Source organism: Podarcis raffonei, chromosome 1, assembly GCF_027172205.1.
Source record: "Podarcis raffonei isolate rPodRaf1 chromosome 1, rPodRaf1.pri, whole genome shotgun sequence".
In the NCBI taxonomy this organism is placed as follows: Eukaryota; Metazoa; Chordata; class Lepidosauria; order Squamata; family Lacertidae; genus Podarcis; species Podarcis raffonei.
The window spans coordinates 130745482-130769317 of NC_070602.1; the positions used below are offsets into that span (position 1 = coordinate 130745482).

Consider the following 23836-nt stretch of genomic DNA (forward strand, 5'->3'; position numbering starts at 1 on the left):
GTCCTGCTCACGACAAATCCGCTTTTATCAGAAAGACTTTTTGCAGTGGGGGAAATGCAATAAAAAGTGGAATAAACAAGCCAATCATGGGATGATGTATATAACCTCTGTGCAAGCAAATCAGGATGAGTGGCTCATTGCTGTATCCCCTCCCCGCCAACAAATCAGAACAAACGCTCAATGAAATGCAGGCATCGTGTGACCTCCGTGTGAGCTTCGTGCAAGCAAGTCAGGATGAATGCTTGGTAAACGGGATCTTTTCCTATGGAAAGAAGAAACTGCAACAACAAAATGGAAACTTTGACACTGTGGGTTAAACCATAGAGCCTAGGGCTTGCCAATCAGAAGGTCGGCATTTCGAATCCCCGTGACGGGGCGAGCTCCCGTTGCTTGGTCCCCGCTCCTGCTAACCTAGCAGTTCGAAAGCACATCAGAGTGCAAGTAGATAAATAGGTACCGCTCCAGCGGGAAGGTAAACGGCGTTTCCGTGCGCTGCTCTGGTTCGCCAGAAGCGGCTTAGTCATGCTGGCCACATGACCCGGAAGCTGAACGCCGGCTCCCTCGGCCAATAAAGCGAGATGAGCGCCACAACCCCAGAGTCGGTCACGACTGGACCTTTACCTACCTGCAAAGTGCGAGGGAGACAGTGAAAGATACAGGAAATTGAATGCAGATTTCCAAAAAATAGCAAGGAGAGACAAGAGGGTCTTCTTAAATGAGCAATGCAAAGAAATAGAGGAAAACAACAGAATGGGAAAAACCAGAGATCTGTTCAAGAAAATTGGAGATAGGAAAGGAACTTTTCGTACATAGATTACCATAATAAAGGACAAAAGTGGAAATGACCTAATAGAAGCAGACAAGAAGACATCAAGAAGAGGTGGCAAGAATACACAGAGGAATTATACCAGAAAAAAATGGATGTCTCGTACACCCCAGGTAGTGTGGTTGCTGACCTTGAGCCAGACATCCTGGAGAGTGAAGTCAAATGGGCCTTAGAAAGCACTGCTAATAACAAGGCCAGTGGAAATGATGATATTCCAGCTGAACTATTTAAAATTTTAAAACATGATGCTGTTAAGGTGCTACACTCAATATGCCAGCAAATTTGGAAAACTCAGCAGTGGCCAGAGGATTGGAGAAGATCAGTCTACATCCCAGTCCCAAAGAAGGGAAGTGCCAAAGAATGCTCCAACTACCGCACAATTGCACTCATTTCACACGCTAGCAAGGTTATGCTTAAAATTCTACAAGGAAGGCTCAAGCAGTATGTGGACCGAGAACTCCCAGAAGTGCAAGCTGGATTTAGAAGAGACAGAGGAACCAGAGACCAAATTGCAAACATGCGCTGGATTATGGAGAAAGCCAGAGAATTCCAAAAAAACATCTACTTCTGCTTCATTGACAACGCAAAAGCATTTGGCTGTGTCGACCACAGCAAACTATGGCAAGTTCTTAAAGAAATGGGAGTGCCTGATCACCTCATCTGTCTCCTGAGAAATCTCTATGTGGGACAAGAAGCTACAGTTAGAACGGGATATGGAATAACTGATTGGTTCAAAATTGGGAAAGGAGTACGGCAAGGCTGTATATTGTCTCCCTGCTTATTTAACTTATATGCAGAATTCATCATGCGAAAGACTGGACTGGATGAATCCCAAACCAGAATTAAGATTGCCGGAAGAAATATCAACAACTTCAGATATGCAGATGACACAACCTTGATGGCAGAAAGTGAGGAGGAATTAAAGAACCTTTTAATGAGGGTGAAAGAGAAGAGCGCAAAATATGGTTTGAAGCTCAACATCAAAAAAACGAAGATCATGGCCACTGGTCCCATCACCTCCTGGCAAATAGAAGGGGAAGAAATGGAGGCAGTGAGAGATTTTACTTTCTTGGGTTCCATGTTCACTGCAGATGGTGACAGCAGTCACGAAATTAAAAGACACCTGCTTCTTGGGAGAAAAGCAATGACAAACCTAGACAGCATCTTAAAAAGCAGAGACATCACCTTGCCAACAAAGGTCCGTATAGTTAAAGCCATGGTTTTCCCAGTAGTGATGTATGGAAGTGAGAGCTGGACCATAAAGAAGGCTGATCGCCGAAGAATTGATGCTTTTGAATTATGGTGCTGGAGGAGACTCTTGAGAGTCCCATGGACTGCAAGAAGATCAAACCAATCCATTCTGAAGGAAATCAGCCCTGAGTGCTCACTGGAAGGACAGATCCTGAAGCTGAGGCTCCAGTACTTTGGCCTCCTCATGAGAAGAGAAGACTCCCTGGAAAAGAGAGGAAAGATGGAGGGCACTAGGAGAAGGGGCGACAGAGGACGAGATGGTTGGACAGTGTTCTCAAAGCTACCAGCATGAGTTTGACCAAACTGCGGGAGGCAGTGGAAGACAGGAGTGCCTGGCGTGCTCTGGTCCAGGGGGTCACGAAGAGTCGGACACGACTAAACGACTAAACAAGAACAACAACAACCTGCTGCCCCTCAAACAGCCCACAATAAGTTTGTTTTTATTTGCTTGCAAGCTCCGAAACCCCACGAGGCACAACTCATGTAATTGTAATGGGCAGAGCTGCCTTTCTTTTCTTGTCCTCCTCGCTACTGCAAAAAGGAAGGAATATTCTCCTGTGCCTTTAATGGCAGTCCCAAGACTTTTCTCCACGGTTAATAATGAAAAGGATGCCCCTTTCATCTCATCATCTCAAAAGCCTTGTGGTGCACTCTGTTTCCCTGACAGTCGCCCACTGTGAAGCATCCCCAACCCCATCCATGTCCTAGCATCCATGCTGGCTTTCTATAGCCTTCCAGAATCCAGGTGCTGTTTGAGAAATCACAGCAGCTTGGGCCCAGAATACATAAGAGAGCCATCTCTTTTGCCTGGAGGTTTACTAGAATTCAAGATTTACTGGTGCTGGAGGAGACTCTTGAGAGTCCCATGGACTGCAAGAAGATCAACCCTATCCATTCTGAAGGAAATCAGCCCTGAGTGCTCACTGGAAGGACAGATCCTGAAGCTGAGGCTCCAATACTTTGGCCACCTCATGAGAAGAGAAGACTCCCTGGAAAAGACCCTGATGTTGGGAAAGATGGAGGGCACAAGGAGAAGGGGGGGACAGAGGACGAGATGGTTGGACAGTGTTCTCGAAGCTACCAGCATGAGTTTGACCAAACTGCGGGAGGCAGGGGAAGACAGGAGTGCCTGGCGTGCTCTGGTCCATGGGGTCACGAAGAGTCGGACATGACTAAACGACTAAACAACAACAAAGATTTACTTGTCACCCTTGCTTTGGGCCAAGACGATGCCATAACAGAGCTCTTATTTTACTAATGAACCTGTCCAAATGAGATACGAAAGGTTGACCCCACCTGGCTACCGTCTCGTTCAACAGAAAACTGAGCTTTGTTACAATCAAGAAGGCAACAAACCTATTCAGAAGGAAACATTTGTAATTTAGGCGACGTATTCCTCTTACGACCCATTCTGATGAGATACAAACCATACTTAAAGCAACAACAACGCGAGCACACAGACCCTCAAGCTATCCAGAATTCAAAAATGTTTTCAGAGGTCTGCTGATGCATCAAATTTATGAGCCTCACAAACTTAGTAAAGGTAAAGGGACCCCTGACCATTAGGTCCAGTCGTGGCCGACTGAGGGGTTGCGGCGCCCATCTCGCTTTATTGGCCAAGGGAGCCGGCGTACAGCTTCCGGGTCATTGGGCCAGCATGACTAAGCCGCTTCTGGCGAACCAGAGCAGCGCACGGAAACACTGTTTACCTTCCTGCCGGAGCAGTACCTATTTATCTACTTGCACTTTGATGTGCTTTCGAACTGCTAGGTTGGCAGGAGCAGGGACCGAGCAACGGGAGCTCACCCCGTCGCGGGGATTCGAACCACCGACCTTCTGATCGGCAAGTTCTAGGCTCTGTGGTTTAACCCACAGCGCCACCCGCGTCCCACTGACAAACTTACAACAGTATTATTTCCTTGCACCTGGAAAATGTAACACGTGACACTCTCAGCTTGCATTTCTTAGTACAGAAAGTAATCTCTGTGTGAAGCTTCTCTGTGTGGAAGAAAAAAGCAGAAGGTTCATGATGTTTGGGTTATTCCTTCAGAGAAGCTGAGTACAGCCAGTGGTGGAGTTTCATGCTCTGGCACCGGGGGGGGGGGGCGGTGTGGAGAGCAGGCAGGGGCGGGGCTGGTGCGCGTCCTGGGGGCAGGGTACACTGCCTGTAGGGGCGAGGCGCCCAGTGCGGGCAGTGGGGGGGCAGCCGCGATGGCACCCTACTGGGATTGTGCTGCCGGGGGCTGTGCGATCCGTACACACGCCTCTTTCTCTGCCAGTGAGTACCGCTGGCTTAAACTGGTTCTGCTATCTCTTTCAGTCAAGGCCATGTTACAGGTAGGTAGCCGTGTTGGTCTGCCATAGTCGAAACAAAATAAAAAAATTCCTTCCAGTAGCACCTTAGAGACCAACTAAGTTTGTCATTGGTATGAGCTTTCGTGTGCATGCAAACTTCTTCAGATAGATGCTGACTTATAACAAGAAGGCAGAAGGAGCCTGGGTTTCACACTTCTGTCTCTCTTTCCTTCTGGTGTTGTGTTCTGTATACAGTGGCACCTCGGGTTACATACGCTTCAGGTTACAGACTCCGCTAACCCAGAAATAGTACCTCGGGTTAAGAACTTTGCTTCAGGATGAGAACAGAAATCGTGCTCTGGCGGTGCAGCGGCAGCAGGAGGCCCCATTAGCTAAACTGGTGCTTCAGGTTAAGAACAGTTTCAGGTTAAGAACGGACCTCCGGAATGAATTAAGTACTTAACCCGAGGTACCACTGTATAATGTTAAGATTTAGACTTATTATGTTACTGTTAAGTCTGCTGCAACTGGATTTCTTATGGACAGCGCCTGTCCTGAATGTGCAGTGGTACCTCGGGTTAAGAACTTAATTTGTTCCGAAGGTCCGTTCTTAACCTGAAACTGTTCTTAACCTGAAGCACCACTTTAGCTAATGGGGCTCCCGCTGCTGCAGCGCTGCCACCATGCGATTTCTGTCCTCATTCTGAAGCAAAGTTCTTAACCCGAGGTACTATTTCTGGGTTAGTGGAGTCTGCAACCTGAAGCGTCTGTAACCCGAGATACCACTGTATCAGATTCGTGCTGGATAAAATGCAATTGCCTCTGGTCTATTTTTTTTTTGGGGGGGGGAGAATCCCGCAATGTGTTTAAGTTTTTACTCTGCTAACTATACGTTGGAGTTCTGCTCTGGATCAATATTTAGTAGAATTCCATGAGAGACTCGGCCCTTGGAAACTCTTGCAGCCATCCCATTTCATATACTTACCTATCTGATGTAGAAATCCTGGGGTGGGCAACGTGTGGTTCCAGGTGTGAGGGGCTAGCTGACTGGGGCAAATTGTCCAGTTGTTTTTCTGTATCTGCAGTGGGGACAGAGCAAAAAAATTGTATGTTACAAGTTAAGGTAGAACAGGCCTTGGCAACATACGAAACAGAATATATAGACTATGGTCAATGTCTGTTCAGCCACTAGGAGGTGATAAAGCTCCATAGTCGTATTATTATTTTTGCAAAAACAGTGGTACCTCGGGATAAGAACTTAATTCGTTCTGGAGGTCCGTTCTTAACCTGAAACTGTTCTTAACCTGAAGCACCACTTTAGCTAATGGGGCCTCCTGCTGCCGCTGCACAATTTCTGTTCTTATCCTGAAGCAAAGTTCTTAACCCGAGGTACTATTTCTGGGTTAGTGGAGTCTGTAACCTGAAGCGTCTGTAACCTGAAGTGTCTGTAACCCAAGGTACCACTGTGGTACCTTGGTTTACAACCATAATCCGTTCCGGAGGTCCATTTGTAAACCAAAACAGGTTGTAACCCAAGGCACACTTTTGCCAATGGGGCCTCCAAAATAATCATAATCAAATAATCATAATCAATAATTTATAATCAAAATAAAAAATAAAAAATAGGTTGTAATCCAAAAAAAGGTTGCATACCTGGACATGCACTTTCGGGTTTGACATGTTTGTAATCCAAAACGTATGCAAACCAAGGTACAGGGAATTTGCAAGTACCTGATCAGCCCTAATACATCCTGCTAGCTGACTGTGTTTGGATCATGAGTTGTGCAGTCTTGAGCTGGAAAGAGATCAAACTGGGGAGCATTAACTACGAACCCCAAACTTTGGGATCCTCTGCAAACATGTGCCAAAGTTTTGCAGGGTGTTTTTTGCAGTATTTTGAAGCACCCCACAAACTGAGCAATTGCTACATCAAACACAGGGTTCGTACTGAAATAAGAATAAAAATGGGGTCTCTTCAAGGGGTTCAGCTTCTTAAGGAAGTCTGGACCTTCGGAGAGAGCGTACCTTTTAAGGCTCAAACCGGTCGGGAAACAAACAGAGACCAGACCAGGATATACAAAAGCAAAGCAGCTATAAGCCTGATCTTTATTAAAGCTGTTGCAACAGGGTGCTCTCTCTCACACACACACACACACACACAGGAGTGGGAGAGGGACCCAGGACAAAGGTGTGCAAGCCCTTATATAGACATTTTAAATTTCCCCGCCCTGGAGTCCAAGACCACCCCCAGAAACATCATACATACATCACAGAAGGGGTGGACTACAGCAAAAATCTGAGTGCGTTTCCCCCCCCCCTCTTGTCTGCTAGGTTGCTCGATTGGATTACCTGGGCAAAGATGGGCTTTACAAGGACTGTGAGATGATCAGCACAATCCTATACACGTCTGCTTAGAAGTCAGGGTTTGTCCACATCTACCATTTGCCCGCTATTTCCAGGAACAGATCCAAATTTGTGTCAGTGTTATTGTTTTGCTTTCCCTGTGAAAACCCGCTTTTTAGCACTCAACCGGGGCAAACATCAATTTCAGTTTTCTATGGCTTGCATTAAAGGGTGGCGCTGTGGGTTAAACCACAGAGCCTAGGACTTGCCGATCAGAAGGTCGGCAGTTCAAATCCCCATGACGGGGTGAGCTCCCGTTGTTCAGTCCCTGCTCCTGCCAACCTAGCAGTTCGAAAGCACGTCAAAGTGCAAGTAGATAAATAGGGACCACTCTGGCGGGAAGGTAAATGGCGTTTCTGTGCACTGCTCTGGTTCGCCAGAAGCGGCTTAGTCATGCTGGCCATATGACCCAGAAGCTGTACGCCGGCTCCCTTGGCCAATAAAGCGAGATGAGCGCCGCAACCCCAGAGTCGGTCACGACTGGACCAAATGGTCAGGGGTCCCTTTACCTTTAGCTATGGCTTGCATTTGCTCCAACTAAACTTTGAAGAGCAGGTATCTGCAGGGAAAGCTCCAGAGCAAAAAAATGAAAAAGAAGAAGAAGAAGAAGAAGAAGAAGAAGAAGAGGGGGAGGCACCCAGACACGAAGTTTTAAAGTGCAGGCTGTACCTGGAAAGAGCCGAGGCTTAAGATAAGCCCTAAGTCTCACTGAGTTCAGTGAGAGTATGTTGCATTAGTGATGTTTGCATTAGTGATCCAGTAGTGATGTATGGAAGTGAGAGCTGGACCATAAAGAAGGCTGATCGCCAAAGAATTGATGCTTTTGAATTATGGTGCTGGAGGAGACTCTTGAGAGTCCCATGGACTGCAAGAAGATCAAACCTATCCATTCTGAAGGAAATCAGCCCTGTGTGCTCACTGGAAGGACAGATCCTGAAGCTGAGGCTCCAAGACTTTGGCCACCTCATGAGAAGAGAAGACTCCCTTGAAAAGACCCTGATGTTGGGAAAGATGGAGGGCACAAGGAGAAGGCGACAGCAGAGGACGAGGTGGTTGGACAGTGTTCTCAAAGCTACCAGCATGAGTTTGACCAAACTGCGGGAGGCAGTGGAAGACAGAAGTGCCTGGCATGCTCTGGTCCACGGGGTCACGAAGAGTCAGACACGACTAAACAACTAAACAACAACAACAACAACATGTTTGCATTGCGGTTTGCTCTGCTTCCAATGTGCTCCCACTGCTGGTTTTCGAAGCCACATTTCATTTCACTCTTAATTTGCATAATGCCTTTCTGTATTACGATACACAAGGCAGTTTGCAGCAAGAAAATATACAACAAAGAATGCACACCATATAATAATCTGATGCAATACAAAAAGTCATAATTAAACATAACTTTAGAATGGAACGACTTGTATCAAATAAAGTCATATTCAATTATCTGTTACAACATTATAGTACACAATAAAATTAACTCTCAAAACACCAGCAAATAATAAACAGAAATTCACTCTTAACAATTACGATAAATGATTACTAAACTACGTTCCATATAAATAACTGCCAGTCACAATGCCTAAAATACCACAATACATACAAAACCATGTAAAAGGATCAAATTGAGAAACAATGACGCACAACTTTAAAAAAAAAAAATTCATATGGCATTAGCCATAGTCCATATTGTTCCTGTAGTTTCTTGGTAAATACTTCCCCTACAAACCAGCTTCAATCAGATTAGAAAACCTGGTTTCAGAGGATGTTGTGATGCCGATAGAGGGGGCACTTGCTCCAGAAATTTGCAAGAAAATCCCACAGCAGTGCTAAGAGCCAAGTACCACCACTCTGATTTATGCGGGCTTTTCTTTTAAGGTAAAGGGACCCCTGACCGTTAGGTCCAGTCACAGCTGACTCTGGGGATGCGGTGCTCATCTCGCTTTATTGGCTGAGGGAGCCGACGTTTGTCCGCAGACAGCTTCCGGGTCATGTGGCCAGCATGACTAAGCCGCTTCTGGTGAACCAGAGCAGCGCACGGAAACGCCGTTTACCTTCCCACCGGAGCGGTACCTATTTATCTACTTGCACTTTGACGTGCTTTTGAACTGCTAGGTTGGCAGGAGCAGGGACCGAGCAACGGGAGCTCACCCTGTTGCGGGGATTCAAACCGCCGACCTTCTGATCGGCAAGTCCTAGGCTTTGGAGTTTAACCCGCAGCGCCACCCGCGTCCCTGTCTTTTCTTTTAGATTTAAGCAAACACCAAGAATGATATTTCCAGGCCATCTGTTTCTTACTGGTCCCTTCTACAGCCTTCCTAACTCTTGGTCTCGTCCACTCAGTCTGCCAGAGCCCATCTTTGCACGCAGGAGAAGTCCCTAATTCACTGAAGGCATACCCTCCAACCTTTCTCCAGTGAACTTAAGGACATCCCAAGGAACAGCGAGACATTCTGGGATCAAATCAGAAACTGGCTTCTGTAAATCTGGGCCTGTCCTGGGGAAATAGGGACACTTGGAACTTCTGTGAAGGTTTGAGACCCATTGGCTACCGTCACTTGGTTTAGCTGACCAGCTGATGGTGTTTCCTGGTGTGTGGCCACTCTCAGCTTCTTGAAGCCACAGGTGAGAGCTTAATGCAGGGCAAAGGTGGACAAACCACCCCAGAAGGAGCACAATGTGTCTCCCATCAGAGGTACTGCCCCTCCCCTAACACCCCATAGACCCCTAAATAAGTTATAGATATATGGTCTGGGGCAGGCTGGACCAAAAGGGGGCTTGCAGGCACCATTAGCCAACTGCTTAGCAGCACCTGAAAAGGCCCCCAGCAAAGCACTTTGCTGGCATGCACAAAGCAGTACAGTGGTACCTCGGATTAAGTACTGTATTGTTTGCTCTATAAGACTCACTTTTTCCCTCCTAAAAAGTAAGGGGAAATGTGTGTGCATCTTATGGAGCGAGTGCAGGCCGCGCAGCTATCACAGAAGCCAGAACAGCAAGAGGGATTGCTGCTTTCGCTGCGCAGAGATCCCTCTTGCTGTTCTGGCTTCTGGGATTCAGAATATTTTTTTTCTTGTTTTCCTCCTCCAAAAACTAAGTGTGTCTTATGGTCTGGTGCGTCTTATGGAGCGAAAAATACGGTACTTGATTCGTTCCGGAGGTCCGTACTTAACCTGAAACTGTTCTTAACCTGAAGCACCACTTTAATTAATGGGGCCTCCTGCTGCCGCCGCGCTGCCGGAGCACGATTTCTGTTCTCATCCTGAAGCAAAGTTCTTAACCTGAAGCGCTATTTCTGGGTTAGCAGAGTCTGTAACCTGAAGCGTATGTAACCTGAGGTACCACTGTACATCAAAACAGGTCACCTGATGCCATTGCAACATCTGGAGGCTGACAGGTGGGCAGGTCTAGTTCCCCACCCCTTGGTGAACAAGATTGCAGCTTCTCTCTTTCATACCTCCTAGGTGCGTGTGGTCTTCAAAGAGATCATCATTATTATTTGTAAAAACAAACAGCTTTTCCAAAGACAAGCGATTGCCAAGGAAAACAACACACCGTTTAGGGATCGGCAGGTGGTGGCTGGGTTGGTGAGGAAATACTTTTAAGTGACATATACATGTCATTTATATTATTGGCCTTAAAGACAATGGTGTTCTGGAGTTAGGTAAAGGTAAAGGGACCCCTGACCACTAGGTCCAGTCGTGACCGACTCTGGGGTTGCAGCACTCATCTCGCTTTATTGGCCGAGGGAGCTGGCGTACAGCTTCTGGGTCATGTGGCCAGCATGACTAAGCCACTTCTGGTGAACCAGAGCAGCGCATAGAAACACCGTTTACCTTCCCACCAGAGTGGTACCTATTTATCTACTTGCACTGGTGTGCTTTCGAACTGCTAGGTTGGCAGGAGCAGGGACCAAGCAACGGGAGCTTACACCATCACGGGGATTTGAATCACCGACTTTCTGATCGGCAAGTCCTAGGCTCTGTGGTTTAACCCACAGCTTATTCGGTGCAGACCGAATACTAAACTAATGACCTGATTCAGAACGTGGCAGCTTCCTAGGTTTGCACAACTGGGCATTGTAACCTGAAGACCACCTTGCCATTGGGTACGTGACCAAGATGGATTTAACAACAACAACAACAACAACAACAACAACAACAACAACAACAATTTATTGTTTATATCCCTCCCATCTGGCTGGATTTCCCCAGCCACTCTGGGCGACTTCCAACAAAATATTAAAATACAGTGGTCTCTTAAAAATTAAAAGCTTCCCTAAACAGGGCTGCCTTCAGATGTCTTCTAAAAGTCTGCTAGTTGTTCTTCTCTTTGACATCTGATGGGAGGCGTTCCACAGGGCGGGCGCCACCACCGAGAAGGCCCTCTGCCTGGTTCCCTGTAACTTGGCTTCTCGCAGTGAGGGAACTGCCAGAAGGCCCTCAGTGCTGGACCTCAGTGTCCGGGCAGAATGATGGGGGTGGAGACGCTCCTTCAGGCTTTAAAGATCAGCACAAACACTTTGATTTGTGCTCGGAAACGTATTGGGAGCCAATGTGGATCTTTCAAGACCGGTGTTATGTGGTCTCGGCGGCCGCTCCCAGTCACCAGTCTAGCTGCCACATTCTGGATTAGTTGTAGTTTCCGGCTCACCTTCAAAAGTAGCCCCACATAGAGCGCATTGCAGTAGTCCAAGCGAGAGATAACTAGAGCATGCACCACTCTGGCGAGACAGTCCGCAGGCAGGCAGGGTCTCAGCCTGCGTACCAGATGGAGCTGGTAGACAGCTGCCCTGGACACAGAATTGACCTGCGCCTCTGTGTTAAGCTGTGAGTCCAAAATGACTCCCAGGCTGTGCTCCTGGTCCTTCAGTCCTCCACACCTGCCCGCCTCCGGTCCCCCCAAAACAGTACTTCTATCTTGTCAGGATTCAACCTCAATCTGTTAGCCGCCATCCATCCTCCAACCGCCTCCAGACACTCACACAGGACCGTCACCGCCTTCACTGGTTCTGATTTGAAAGAGAGGTAGAGCTGGGTATCATCATTGCTTTGCTGTCTGCCCAGATAATAGTGCTATTGCAGGAATGCCCTGGATGGAAGCAAAGGAGCACGGGTGGCGGTGAAGAAACTTGAGAATGGGAATGGGAGACGGGGTTGTGCAAGACTCCTCCTCCCCTAGGAACATTGACTATAACTGCACAACCTGATGGGATATGACTGAATTCCTCCTAAATAGCGGCAGTTTAGAAGCTTCTGAAGACCAGGTCTACCTACAAGCAAGCTTTGTGCAAGCAAATCAGAATGGGGCGTGTGTGTGTGTGTTTGTGTGTGTAAAATTGGGTTGTCTGGTATTTGCCGATATGTGACTGAATCCTGCCTGAGAAAAGCAACAGTCTGAGAGGGATTGTAGTTTAAGAATTAGCCTTGAGACGTCACACACCCCAGCACCAAAGCCTTCTATGAATGGCTACAAATGGCATCAAACTGAAGTCCTGAGAGCAGTGCAGGCTTCTATCTACTCAGTGTCCAAAGGGCAAGTAATTGTATCGCTCACATTCATCCCGTGTCCTGTAAAGGGTAATATTCCATCATCTGTGCCATGCATGTGTGTTGCCCATAAACAAATGCATCTCTGCTGCTGATTATCCCCAGGAAGTTGGCCCCTTTATAACATCCTGATACTTGGCTTTCCTTCACACTTCTCCTCACACATCTTCTCAGCGGGGGGACACCTGTTTTGCCCACCCACTAAGTACCAAATCATAGCTAGCTACACTTCTGGTTTTTTTGTGGCTGGGAGTGGGAGCAACTTATTTTGTTGTTTAGTTGTTTAGTCGTGTCCGACTCTTCGTGACCCCATGGACCAGAGCACGCCAGGCACTTCTGTCTTCCACTGCCTCCCGCAGTTTGGTCAAACTCATGCTGGTAGCTTCGAGAACACTATCCAACCATCTCGTCCTCCGTCGTCCCCTTCTCCTTGTGCCCTCCATCTTTCCCCACATCAGGGTCTTTTCCAGGGAGTCTTCTCTTCTCATGAGGTGGCCAAAGTATTGGAGCCTCAGCTTCAGGATCTGTCCTTCCAGTGAGCACTCGGGGCTGATTTCCTTCAGAATGGAGAGGTTTGATCTTCTTGCAGTCCATGGGACTCTCAAGAGTCTCCTCCAGCACCAGAATTCAAAAGCATCAATTCTTCGGCAATCAGCCTTCTTTATGGTCCAGCTTTCACTTCCATACATCACTACTGGGAAAACCATAGCTTTTACTATATGGACCTTTGTTGGCAAGGTGATGTCTCTACCTTTTAAGATGCTGTCTAGGTTTGTCATTGCTTTTCTCCCAAGAGCAACTTATTACATTGGTCTGAAACTCAATTTGCACCCAAAGTACAACCTCGCAATACACAGATTGCCACTGTTTTAAGGAAGAGTTGAACCGAGATGCGTTAGGTTTCATCTATCGTGTTAGTGTTTTTTCCCACAAAAGCTAAGTCGATTTTCACACATTCTCTGTCTTGGAAATAGTGTGTCAAAGCCAGAAGACTGTCTGTGGTTTTAAGAAAGAAGGTAAAAAGGTAAAGGTAAAGGACCCCTGGGCGGTTAAGTCCAGTCAAAGGCGACTGTGGGGTTGCAGCATGCATCTCGCTTTCAGGCCAAGGGAGCTGTCGTTTGTCTGCAGACAGCTTTCTGGGTCATGTGGCCAGCAGGACTAAACCGCTTCTGGCGCAACAGAACACCGTGACAGAAACCAGAGTGCACGGAAACGCTGTTTACCGTCCCGCCGCAGTGGTACCTATTTATCTACTTGCACTGGTGTGCTTTCGAACTGCTTGGTTGGCAGGCGCTGGGACAAAGCAACAGGAGCTCACTCCGTCGCAGGGATTCGAACCACCGACCTTCTGATCGGCAAACCCAAGCAGCTCAATGGTTTAGACCACAGCGCCACCCGCGCCCCTTTTAAGAAAGAAGACCTCCATCTTGGGAAGGAGGGTACTCTGTGGTTTACAGGGAAGTTTGTGGCTGGCAGCCAGTGCTGGGGAGCTATAGCTCCCTATGGATACTTCTGGTCCAGCCTGGCTGGCTAAAAGTACAGCTATTTTCCTAGAAATAGAGTTGCCATGAACCTTGTTCTCTTGTAATGGCAATGGTGCCCACCTGAGAAGAAGAAGAGAAGAGTTTGGATTTGATATCCGGCTTTATCACTACCCGAAGGAGTCTCAAAGCAGCTAACATTCTCCTTTCCCTTCCTCCCCCACTGCAAACACTCTGTGAGGTGAGTGGGGCTGAGAGAATTCAGAGAAGTGTGACTAGCCCAAGGCCACCCAGCAGCTGCATGTGGAGGAGCGGAGACGCGAACCCAGTTCACCAGATTACGAGTCCACCACTCTTAACCACTACACCACACTGGCTCTCAGTGAGATATGCCGGAACTGAGTTCTGGCAAGTTCCAGCTGAAAAAATACCCTGGCTAAAAGTCTACGCAATCTCAGCTACGTTGCCTTTGGGCCAAAATGGAGCAGGCGAAGGTCGTCCGCAACCTTAGAAAGACAGCAAGCTATGGGGCTTGCGTGAGTTTTAAACCTCCTGCACTTCTGTATCAATAGCACTAGAAAAGCCAGTTTAAGATCTTTGGGATTCCCGCCTCCCTTGCTGCTTCTTTTGCTTCTAAAGAAGAAGAAAAGGGAAAGGGGAAAAAAAAAGCTAACATAAAATGAGCTCTTTGGATACAACTCTGGAGGGAGTTTTCAGAACTGAAACTGTTGAGTTGTTACGGGCTTACTCACAAGGATTTCTGCGCCTGTGTGTATGGAGGAGTTCAGAAGCAGAAATCAACTGGAAGATAAAACCCATGCTGTGCGGAAAGGTGTACTTTATGAACTTCCCTGGTGTGAGCAATGGAGAGCTGGGGGAGTTAAGCAGTTTAGCTAACAAATGCCAGAGAATCACAGATTAAGAGAAAGAAGCTCCCTTGGCTCCCCCCCACAGCCCTCTTTTCTTTAGTGCGCAGGAGGAGAAATCTGCCACTGCTTCGCTGTAGCCTGACGCATATTATACAGCGGTCTCGGTCCAATTACACTGGAAATCAACGTCAATATATTTTAAGGTGTTGCCTCATATTATATAATATTATAAAATCCTACTAATCTTTTGCCACGTGCCTCAATATGACATTGCAGAAGTAGAATGACGTTTCTGTTTTGGTCAAAACATTAGATATCTCTATAGCCTAACTTGGGACGCGGGTGGCGCTGTGGGTTAAACCACAGAGCCTAGGACTTGCTGATCAGGAGGTCGGCGGTTCGAATCCCCGCGACGGGGTGAGCTCCCGTTGCTCGGTCCCTGCTCCTGCCAACCTAGCAGTTCGAAAGCACGTCAAAGTGCAAGTAAATAAATAGGTATAGCTCCGGTGGGAAGGTAAATGGTGTTTCCGTGCGCTGCTCTGGTTCACCAGAAGCGGCTTAGTCATGCTGGCCACATGACCCGGAAGCTATATGCTGGCTCCCTTGGCCTGTAAAGTGAGATGAGCGCCGCAACCCCAGAGTCAGTCACAACTGGACCTAATGATCAAGGGTCCATTTACCTTTACCTATAGCCTAACGTAAGGAGAGGCAAAATAAGTTTGGCTATACAATTGATAACAATTTTGACAGACCCTCCAAGTGCCCCTATTTTCCAGGGACAGTCCCAAATTTACAGAAGCCGTCCCAGTTTCATGATTTGATCCAGGAATGCCCTGCTTTTCCTTAGGTAAAGGGACCCCTGACCATTAGGTCCAGTCATGACCGACTCTGGGGTTGAGGCGCTCATCTTGCTTTACTGGCCGAGGGAGCCGGCGTACAGCTTCCGGGTCATGTGGCCAGCATGACTAAGCCGCTTCTGGCGAACCAGAGCAGCACACGGAAACACCATTTACCTTCCCGCCGGAGTGGTACCTATTTATCTACTTGCACTTTGATGTGCTTTCGAACTGCTAGGTTGGCAGGAGCAGGGACCGAGCAACGGGAGCTCACCCCGTCACGGGGATTCGAACCACCGACCTTCTGATCAGTAAGTCCTAGGCTCTCTGGTTTAACCCACAGTGCCACCCGCAACCCTGCTTTTCCTTAGGACGTCCCTATTTTCATCAGAGAAATGTTGGAGGGTATGGAGTCATGTGACTCCCCCCCCCCGCAAGCCAAGGAGATAAGTAACTATATTATACAACCTTTAGAAGATATCTGAACACAGCCCAGTATATGGAAGTTTTTTCATGTTTAATGTTTTATTATGTTTTTATATATGTTGGAAATTCTTGTCCTCAACATGTGACTCTCCATCTAGATGAATTCCAGATCCTGCTGTTTCTAGATACCGGTTTGAAAACCCTCCCATTGGCTGGATTATCTATACCTTTTCCTCACCACACATGCCGTCCGGGTGAAGGGGTTTCCTATTTGTTTCCCAGTTCTGGTTTCCCTGTTATCAACTTGACATAGTTTTCAGCATTGCCTTAACCACAGGGAAAGCAGCAAAAATCTCTACATAAGAGGCTCTTCCCTTGGCAGTTTATACGCCCTGCAAATCGCCTGGGCAAATCCATCCACGCCATTCCGTTCTCGGCCTGCTCAGCCTTTGATTCCCGATGTATGAGGCTGATCTGAGAATTGATTTGCTCTCTAGGCAATTCCTTTCATCTGCTTTGCACAGGTGCAAAAGCGGTATCAAAGAAGACCACACAGCCGTAAGGAACGGCGGCAAGGAGAGCAGAATCGAGCCCGTATTTGCCAGACTTCTCTCCCACCAACACCATGCTAAGGTTTGCTGGGCTTTGTTTCCCTTCAAATCGCACACCTCTTGTTGTTGCAAACTGCCTTGGGAGCTTTCAGTGATGGTTGAGTAAGAACTCCTCAGGAGTAGTGTGAAATGAAAGCCTACACTGGCAGGAATGCACATTACGTTTTTGTATAGGTGAATATATCACACAAATGCATCCAGAGAGGCTTCTAGGCACATCTAAAATGCCTCTAATGAAAATGAGCAGTGTCATGTTCCTACTAATTTCTGACTTGGCCCAGTGTACCTGAAGGAGCGTCTCCACCCCCATCGGACACTGAGGTCCAGCTCCAAGGGCCTTCTGGCGCTTCCCTCACTACGAGAAGTGAGGTTACAGGGAACCAGGCAGAGGGCCTTCTCGGTGGTGGTGCCCACCCTGTGGAACGCCCTCCCATCAGATGTCAAGGAAATAAACAACTACAGTGGTACCTCGGGTTAGTACTTAATTCGTTCTGAAGGTCCGTACTTAACCTGAAACTGTTCTTAACCTGAAGCACCACTTTAGCTAATGGGGCCTCCTCCTGCTGCTGCCGCGCCGCCGGAGCACAATTTCTGTTCTCATCCTGAAGCAAAGTTCTTAACCTGAAGCACTATTTCTGGGTTAGCGGAGTCTGTAACCTGAAGCGTATGTAACCTGAAGCGTATGTAACCCGAGGTACCACTGTATCTGACTTTTATTGTCAGGATATCAATTGGCGATAGCCACCAAGGGGTCTTCTGTTCCAATAATTTTTTATTTCTTTCCCACACTTCCAGCAGTGGTCCTCTAAAAATGTGGTTAGAAAATCCTTTATGAACCTTTCCCTTGTTGCGCCATAGGTAAGAGTGCCAACCAAATCTTATATTAAATCCTTCTAGATCTAACAGGTCTTTATTTTTGATAACAATCCAATCTTTAACCCAACAAAGACACGAGGCTTCATAATACAACTTTAAATTTGGAACTGCGAATCCTCCCCTATCTCTTTGATCTGTAAGTAATTTGAATCTAATTCTTGGTCTTTTTCCTTGCCAAATAAATCTAGAGAGTATTTTCTGCCAGTCTTTGAATACTGAGGTTCCCCTAATTATCGGTATATTTTGGAATAGGAATAGCAATTTCGGTAGTAGACTCATTTTAATAGCCGCCATTCTCCCCGACCAAGAAAGTTTTATTCTGTTCCAAGTATCCAGGTCCTTCCTTATTTCCATGTGGTTGTATAGTTATCTTCCATCAGATTTATATTCTTTATCGTTAGCCAGTTTCCAAGATATTTTACTTTTTTAGTTACTTTAATCCCAGTCTGAGTTTCAAGGTGGTTTTTTACCTCTTCTTTCAGATTTTTAGTCATCATTTTAGTTTTTGTTCTATTTAGTTTAAAACCAGATAATTTTCCAAATTCCTCTAGCAAGTCTAACACCTTACCGACACTCTCTTTTGGGTCCTCCAAAGACAACATAAGATCGTCGGCATATGCTTTCAATTTATATTCTTTCACTCCAATTTTTATTCCGCGAATCTCTGGAGTTTTCCTTATCTTATTTGTGATTATCTCTAGCATCGTAATAAACAAAAGAGGTGACAGAGGGCACCCCTGTCTTGTACCCTTCGAAATTTCAAAGGAGTCTGTTAAATTGTTATTAATAATTAATTTAGCACTTTGTTGTGAATAAATTGCTTTTATTCCTTCCAGGAATGTGCCCTCTATCCCTGTCATTTCCAAACATTTTATAAGAAAACACCAGGATACATTGTCAAAAGCCTTTTCGGCGTCAATGAACATTAAAACTGTGGGAATTTCATTTTTGCATTCTAAGTATTCAATGATATTTATGGTATGTCTTATGTTGTCTTTTATTTGCCTATTAGGTAGAAAACCAGCCTGATCATTGTGAATAAGATTAACTGAACACTTTTTAAAACGGCTCGCCATTACGTCTGCAAAGATCTTATAATCATTATTCAATAATGAAATCGGTCTGTAGTTCTTAATATTAAGTCTGTCTGAGTCCGGTTTCGGTATCAGCGTAATGTATGCCTCTTTCCAGGACGCTGGTATTCTTCCTCCTCTTAAAATCTCATTCATTACTTCACATAGCACTGGTGTTATAAGTTCTTCCAGGACTTTATAGTACTTGGCCGATAAGCCATCTGGGCCTGGGGCTTTCCCCAGTTTCATCCTCTTTATCGCCTCTTGAATTTCCTCTGCTTTTATGGGTTTATTTAATGCATTTCTTTCCTCTTCCGATATGCTGTTCATTCTATTTTCTTCTAGATATTTTCCTATTTCTATTGCATCTTCTTCTTCTCTTTTATACAGGTTTTCATAAAACTTAAGGAAGCTCTTTTGTATTTCATTAGGGTCCTCCAGGACTTGTTCTTCTACTTTTATTTTATTAATGACACTTAGTTTCTTTCTTTTTCTCAGTTGCCACGCCAGAAGCTTTCCAGTTTTGTTTGCCGATTCGAAAATTTTTTGTTTCATTAACTTAATTCCCCATTCCACCTCTTGATTTATTAATATTGAGTATTGTGTTTGTAACATTTTATACAATTGCTTGTTCCAATCATCATTCGGTTTCTCTATCAGGTTCTTTTCACATTCTCTTAATTGGATAATTAACTCTTCTTTTTTTTGTTCTCTCACCTTTTTTCTTTGACTATTTTGTTGTATCAAAAAACCTCTTAACACTGCCTTACTGGCATCCCAAACTATATCCATATTTATCTCCTTATTGATATTTAAATCAAAATAGTCTTTTAGGGTGGTTTTAGCTTTTTCAATCACTTCTTCTTTTTCAAATAAATAATCGTTCATTCTCCATCTGTACATACCCTGGGTCTTCCAATTTAAATGTAACATTATTGGGCTGTGATCAGATAGTGTTCTAGGTTGTATCTCACATTTCGACACTCTTATTGTTAATTCTCTTGATATCCATATCTGATCCAGCCTACTCCAGCTCTGATGTGGCTCTGAAAAGTGAGTGAATTGTTTTGTTATAGGATTCTTGTGTCTCCATATATCTATTAAATCTAAATTTTCCTCAAGGTCATTAAACGGTCTCGGAAGTTTCCCTTGATTTAAATTCTTCTTTTTCGGGCTTCTATCTATTTCTGGTGTCGGCACTCCATTTAGGTCTCCAAGCAGGACCAATTTGTTATTCTCTAAATCTAGTAAAACTTGTTCCAGTTTTTTAAAAAACTCCGTTTTGTTTGTATTTGGGGCATAGACCGTTACCACGTTAAGTTTTTCTCCCTGGTAGTTAATTTGTACTCCTAGAATTCTTCCTTCCTCGTCCTTACATATTAATTTAGGTTCTAATTTCTCTTTCACATAGATTACTACCCCTCTTTTTTTCTTAGAATCTGAATTGATAAATTCTATTCCCAACTTTTTATTTATTAAAATATGTTTGTGTTTTTTGGCAACATGTGTTTCTTGGCAACAAATCACATCAATGTTTTTTTTTCTTTATTATTTTCTCAAATTTATTTCTCTTGGACTTTTCGTTAAAGCCGTTCACATTCCAAGACAAAAACTTGAGGGTCATTTCAGATTATGACTAACTACACTTTATCCTAGTTTCTAATTTAAATTCTAGTACTTCTGTTTCCAATAGTCTCCACGTCTTCCCCCTCCTCCTCCTCCTCCCCTGATCCCGTATCTTCCGCTTCTTCCTCCGCCTCCCCTCCCCTCCTTTCCTCTTCAACCTCTTTCCCTCCTCTCCCCCTCCTCTCCTCTATGTCCCTTTCTCCTCCTCCATGTCTTTCTTCTTCTTTACCCAAGTCCTTTTCATATCTTCTCAAAAACTTTCCTGCTTCTTGTATGTCTGTCAACTTGAACTTTTTATTCTTATAAAAAAAGGAAATCCCTTTTGGGAATTCCCATTTGTACTGTATTGTGTTTCTCTTCAGGACACTTGTTAATTGTCTGTATCCTTCCCTTTTGCGCAGAATCCTGATTGGAATTTCTTTAAAGATAGTAATTGGACGGCCTCCAATCACTAACTTTCTTTTGTAGCTTGTTCTTAGTATTATGTTCTTCATTTCAAGAGAACTAAATATTACTAAGCAGTCACCAGGGATTTTTTTTGACTTAATTGTTTTCCCTCTTATCCTGAACGCACTTTCTATTGTATACACTACTTGTTCTTCTTTTATGTTCTTTTATATTTTTCTCTTATGTTTTCATTTACTTCTTCTGCAACACCTCTAAATTTTAAGTTGAGTTGTTTCTGACGCATTTCTGTCATGGCTAAATTATCCCATAATTGATCTTGCGTTTTGTTTAGATCTTTTACTTCTTCTTTTAATTTTTCTGTTTCTTTCTTTTGGTCCCTCAATTCTTTTTGGGTCCTTTTATTTAAGTCAAAAATAATTGAAGAAACCAATGTATCTGACTTTTAGAAGACATCTGAAGGCAGCCCTGTTTAGGGAAGCTTTTAACGTTTGATGTTTTATCGTGTTTTTAATATTCTGTTGGGAGCCACCCAGAGTAGCTGGGGAAACCCAGCCAGATGCGCTGTGTATAAATAATAATAATAAATGATCATAAATGATCATAAATGATCATAAATGATCATAATGATAATAATTACAGCCACTGGAAACTTGAATCTTAATTTCCCTGTTCTATACCTAGGCTTGGATGGGGTGTTAGAGGAGAGGTAGTATCTCTGGTGGGGCATTTACATTGTAATATTGCAAACAGTGTGCTCAACAATTTACAGTAACAACTTAACAATGTGGAAGCTACTATGTTATTAAATCTGAAACAAAAAGCTTGGGCAACAGCTCGGATTGGAATAATTTAACAACTTGGGAGTTGCTGCGTCATTAAACTTCAGACGATAGACTTGGACAACAGCCCAGATTGGAAGATTGGAATCAGTTTCCTTTCATTCTGCTGCCTCCCCCACCCTCTCTCAGATTGCTTTAGACTGGTTATGACTAATTTATTTATTTATTTGTTCCTTGTTTATTCTAAATTCTATCAGTCCCCCACTCCCCAAACCAGGCTTTAGGAATTTTTTTGAAAAAACCGCCAACGCACAACATCAGATTTTTGGTGAAATTGTGACCCCGTGGGTTAGGGATTTTTTTTTTAAAAAAATGTTTTTCTGCGGATTAAGGCGCCGAGGGCTGATTTTTTTTGGTCTATGATAAAACGTGCTGATTCCACTGCCAGACCTTGCAGGGGAGAATTTGCAACACTTTGGCACCGTTTTTGAGTGAATTGGATAACGTCAGATTTTTGGTGGAATTGTGACCCCCGCGGGCTAGGGATTTTTTTTTGCAAAAATGTTTCTCCACGGGTTAAGGTGTTGAGGGCTGATTTTTTGACCTATGATACAAACCCTTTTGTTTCTATCGCCAAACCTTGCAGGGGAGAATTTGCAACAGTTTGGCACCGTTTTTGAGTGAATTGGATAACGTCTGATTTTTGGTGGAATTGTGAGCCTGCGGGGTGGCTAAAATCTTTATCAAATACACCGAGCAATTGGGAAAGAAGGAGTTGATTCATGGCAGGCGTTTAATCTATATTCTATGTCTAGTCCCTGAACTTTGTTCTGAGTTAGCAAAGTAAGAAATCACCCTGTGGATGTGTATACTAAAGAGTAGGGCACAGTGGACCTGGGTTCAAACCAATCCCCAGCGAGAAAGGCCAATAACCAGGAATGCTAAGAGTTGAAATCCAACCACCGTTGTAGTGTATTGCATTAGGCAATCCACGCTGCACAGAACAAGGTTGGGTGGTTCACAGTTCACATGCACACATTCACCCCTTCCTGACCACCACAACAAATAATAAATTGGATGTGTGAAGCAGATTAAATAGCCATACAGCCTTCAAATCACTTAATATCACATCGGAAAGCTTTTCAGGGGAGGCTAAGATTGCCGGAAGAAATATCAACAACCTCAGATATGCCGATGACACAACCTTGATGGCAGAAAGTGAGGAGGAATTAAAGAACCTTTTAATGAGGGTGAAAGAGGAGAGCGCAAAATATGGTTTGAAGCTCAACATCAAAAAAAAAAAAAAAACTAAGATCATGGCCACTGGGCTCATCACCTCCTGGCAAATAGAAGGGGAAGAAATGGAGGCAGTGAAAGATTTTACTTTCTTGGGTTCCATGATCACTGCAGATGGTGACAGCAGCCAGAACATTAAAAGACGCCTTGGGAGAAAAGCAATGACAAACCTAGACAGCATCTTAAAAAGCAGAGACATCACCTTGCCAACAAAGGTCCGTATAGTAAAAGCTATGGTTTTCCCAGTAGTGATGTATGGAAGTGAGAGCTGGACCATAAAGAAGGCTGATTGCCAAAGAATTGATGCTTTTGAATTATGGTGCTGGAGGAGACTCTTGAGAGTCCCGTGGACTGCAAGAAGATCAAACCGACCCATTCTGAAGGAAATCAGCCCTGAGTGCTCACTGGAAGGACAGATCCTGAAGCTGAAGCTCCAATATTTTGGCCACCTCATGAGAAGAGAAGACTCCCTGGAAAAGACCCTGATGTTGGGAAAGATGGAGGCACAAGGAGAAGAGGACAACAGAGGACGAGATGGTTGGATAGTGTTCTTGAAGCTACCAGCAAGAGTTTGACCAAACTGCGGGAGGCAGTGGAAGACAGGAGTGCTGGCGTGCTTTGGTCCAGGGGGTCACGAAGAGTCGGACACGACTAAACGACTGAACAACAACAACATGGTCATCTTGAGTTGCAAATCCACAGCAGAAATGCCATGAGAGGTTATCTGAATTAAGTGCCAGTGCAGTTTAAGGGGTATAGGTTCCCCCAAATAACTTTTTGAAATGCAGCTCTTTGAGAAGGCTCCGGTGGTATGTAGAGAGACCAAAATCATATGCTTGCTTTTCCTTTGTTGTCCTAGCTAAAATCATAATAAGCGACCGAGAAAGCTGAATTGCATCCAGCCTTGCGAAGACAGGAAACTTTTAATGGCCCTCGACTCTGCAATCTAGGTCTTGTTGGCATGGAGATATATATTTTTTTCAGCTGTTCTGTACAGCAGTGTGCCCTCTCATGTTCCTTGCACCGCTTCCACCAAGCAGTTTCCTAATAATTCCATCCTCAACATCTCCTCAAAGTGGAAACCATGAAGAGCTGCATTTGTTTGATTTCCCTCTTGCCCAGGCTCTTTAAACTTCCGGCAAGCAAATTGTGATCAAAGTAATTACCCAGAGGCGCATCCTCACGGCCTTAATTGAGCATCTTCCTTGAAGCTAGCTGGGATCTCTTTTTGTGCAAG

General features: G+C 45.0%; 1 protein-coding gene across 1 annotated transcript in view; it reads right to left on the reverse strand.

Annotated features, from left to right (window-relative positions):
- KIAA2012 (KIAA2012 ortholog) overlaps nucleotides 1-23836 on the reverse strand; it is a 98538-nt gene that overhangs the window by 17771 nt on the left and 56931 nt on the right. The window contains exon 15 of the mRNA XM_053376843.1: nucleotides 5358-5451. Coding sequence (XP_053232818.1) covers nucleotides 5358-5451 — 94 coding nt within the window. The remainder of the gene's footprint in view (nucleotides 1-5357; nucleotides 5452-23836) is intronic.